We start from the raw sequence: 1,791 nt of genomic DNA on the forward strand, positions 1-1,791 counted from the left end.
CCTTTCACCCTAGTGGGTGTGACTGCTGACACCTTTCACCCTAGTGGGTGTGACTGCTGACACCTTCCTTCCACCCTGGCTCACTGACATCCTTTTGCCTCAGAGACAGTGCTGGGATTGCAGCTGGGCTCTGACTCTGAAAAGGCAAGAACATGTGTGTATTGACAGAACTAGCAGTACTTACAGTGTAGTTTTCTCCCATGAGCCTGGATTTTCTTGGCCTAGGAGCCTCTAAGTCCATGTCCACTTAGTCGGGACTGAGTGGTCCAGGGTAGAGTGTGCTGGAGCACAGTGAGGGATTGAGCAGGGAAGTAGCTGAGCACAGAACAGCTAGCTTGTGGTGGATGCTAGCCTCACTTTCAGACTCCTGTTCCTGGTAGTTATGGGTAGTGTCTACCCTGTGGTAGGAGCCGGGCAGAAAAGTGGGGTTCATTGCCATCTTCACACATGCTGGAGTGGTGCTATAGATGAGCAGAGGAAGGGCAGAGGCCTTGAAGGAGCTGGGGTAGGCGATGATGTAACGGTGATGTCTACATGTCTGCCTGGATCCTTTGTAACTGCAGCTCTTCTTCTCCTCACAGCCAGCCATACATTGTATGCAGACAGTGTCCTGAATACAGAAGACAAGCCGTTCAGTCTCTTCCTTGTCCAGTCCCAGATAGTGAGCTGGGAGTTACACAGGCACATGGTGGGGAAGCACCTTCAACATCTGCCAGCTTGCCAACAGGTGAGACGGTGGTTCTAACCTTCCTCCCACTGAGTTACATACTTGTGATCTTTGTTCTGTTCTCCTATGGTGTGACTCCTGTGTGACGTCTTTCCTGCCCTCTGTCCTTTGCTACAGCTTTTGCTTCTCACAGCCTCTTGCTTGGCATAGCCAGTATTGGTGAGAAGTTAGGGGAGCCGGGTAGACATAGGAGGAGCTCTGTGAATTCGAGGCTTCCCTGGTCTTTATATTGAGTTCTAAGATAGCCAGGCCTAAACAGAGAGAATTAATTAGTTAAGTGAACATTGTTTATTTGAGGGTCTCCCCTTTTGGACATACCTAATAATTGACAGTTCTGGTTTTAACTTTGGTCTTTCTCCAGTCTACTGCTTCAGGGAGTTTGCTTATTGGTGTTTTCCAAAGCCAAAATGATCACTCTGTATCTGTTACCCAAATTAAGAGGCTGGCTTCTTTATACAGTATGCTGAATTCCCATTGGCTGGCTTGCATGTCCATAGAGTTGCCCATCAGTTGTGTATTTCCAACAGATAGGCACCTAGATGCACTGAGAAAAGCAGAAGACAGTTGAGATACTGCTCTCCAATAGAGGGCACACCGAGCGTTCATTGGTAAGGCATTGGGTTTCACTCCAACTTACAGGAAGAACAGAAAAGATGAGGAGAAGGGAAAAGAGAGCTGCCTGCGTGCGTGTGCCATGCTCTTCTTAGCTCTAAGGGTTGAGCTGGCTGTGGGGAGCATTCCACTGCTCCGTACCTGGGGCTGGCCACTCTAGTTCTAGCTCTTCCTGTTCTTAGTACAGTCAACACTGTAATCATTGCCAAACTAAAGATAGCCTTAGGAGCCTTGGCCCTTTAACTGCTATTTAGCCTGAGTGTGTTAGAAGGCCACTAACCTCAGATTGTAGTTAGGAGGCATATTCTTGGCTACCTTGCCCCCTTCCAGTTCTCTGGGTCACTTCTAGAACCCATAGTTGGAAAAGCAAAGCAATGCTCAGCAACCAGAGGTAGATACTTGACCACAGCCCAGGACCAGAGGTAGATACTTGACCACAGCCCAGGACCAGA

The 1,791-nt window shown here is 48.7% G+C and overlaps 1 protein-coding gene across 1 annotated transcript in view; it reads left to right on the top strand.

Moving 5' to 3' along the window:
• Chfr (checkpoint with forkhead and ring finger domains) overlaps nucleotides 1-1,791 on the top strand; it is a 34,780-nt gene that overhangs the window by 18,296 nt on the left and 14,693 nt on the right. Inside the window, exon 10 of the mRNA XM_031391123.1 lies at nucleotides 582-727. Coding sequence (XP_031246983.1) covers nucleotides 582-727 — 146 coding nt within the window. The remainder of the gene's footprint in view (nucleotides 1-581; nucleotides 728-1,791) is intronic.

This window comes from Mastomys coucha, unplaced genomic scaffold (assembly GCF_008632895.1).
Source record: "Mastomys coucha isolate ucsf_1 unplaced genomic scaffold, UCSF_Mcou_1 pScaffold22, whole genome shotgun sequence".
Lineage (NCBI taxonomy): Eukaryota > Metazoa > Chordata > Mammalia > Rodentia > Muridae > Mastomys > Mastomys coucha.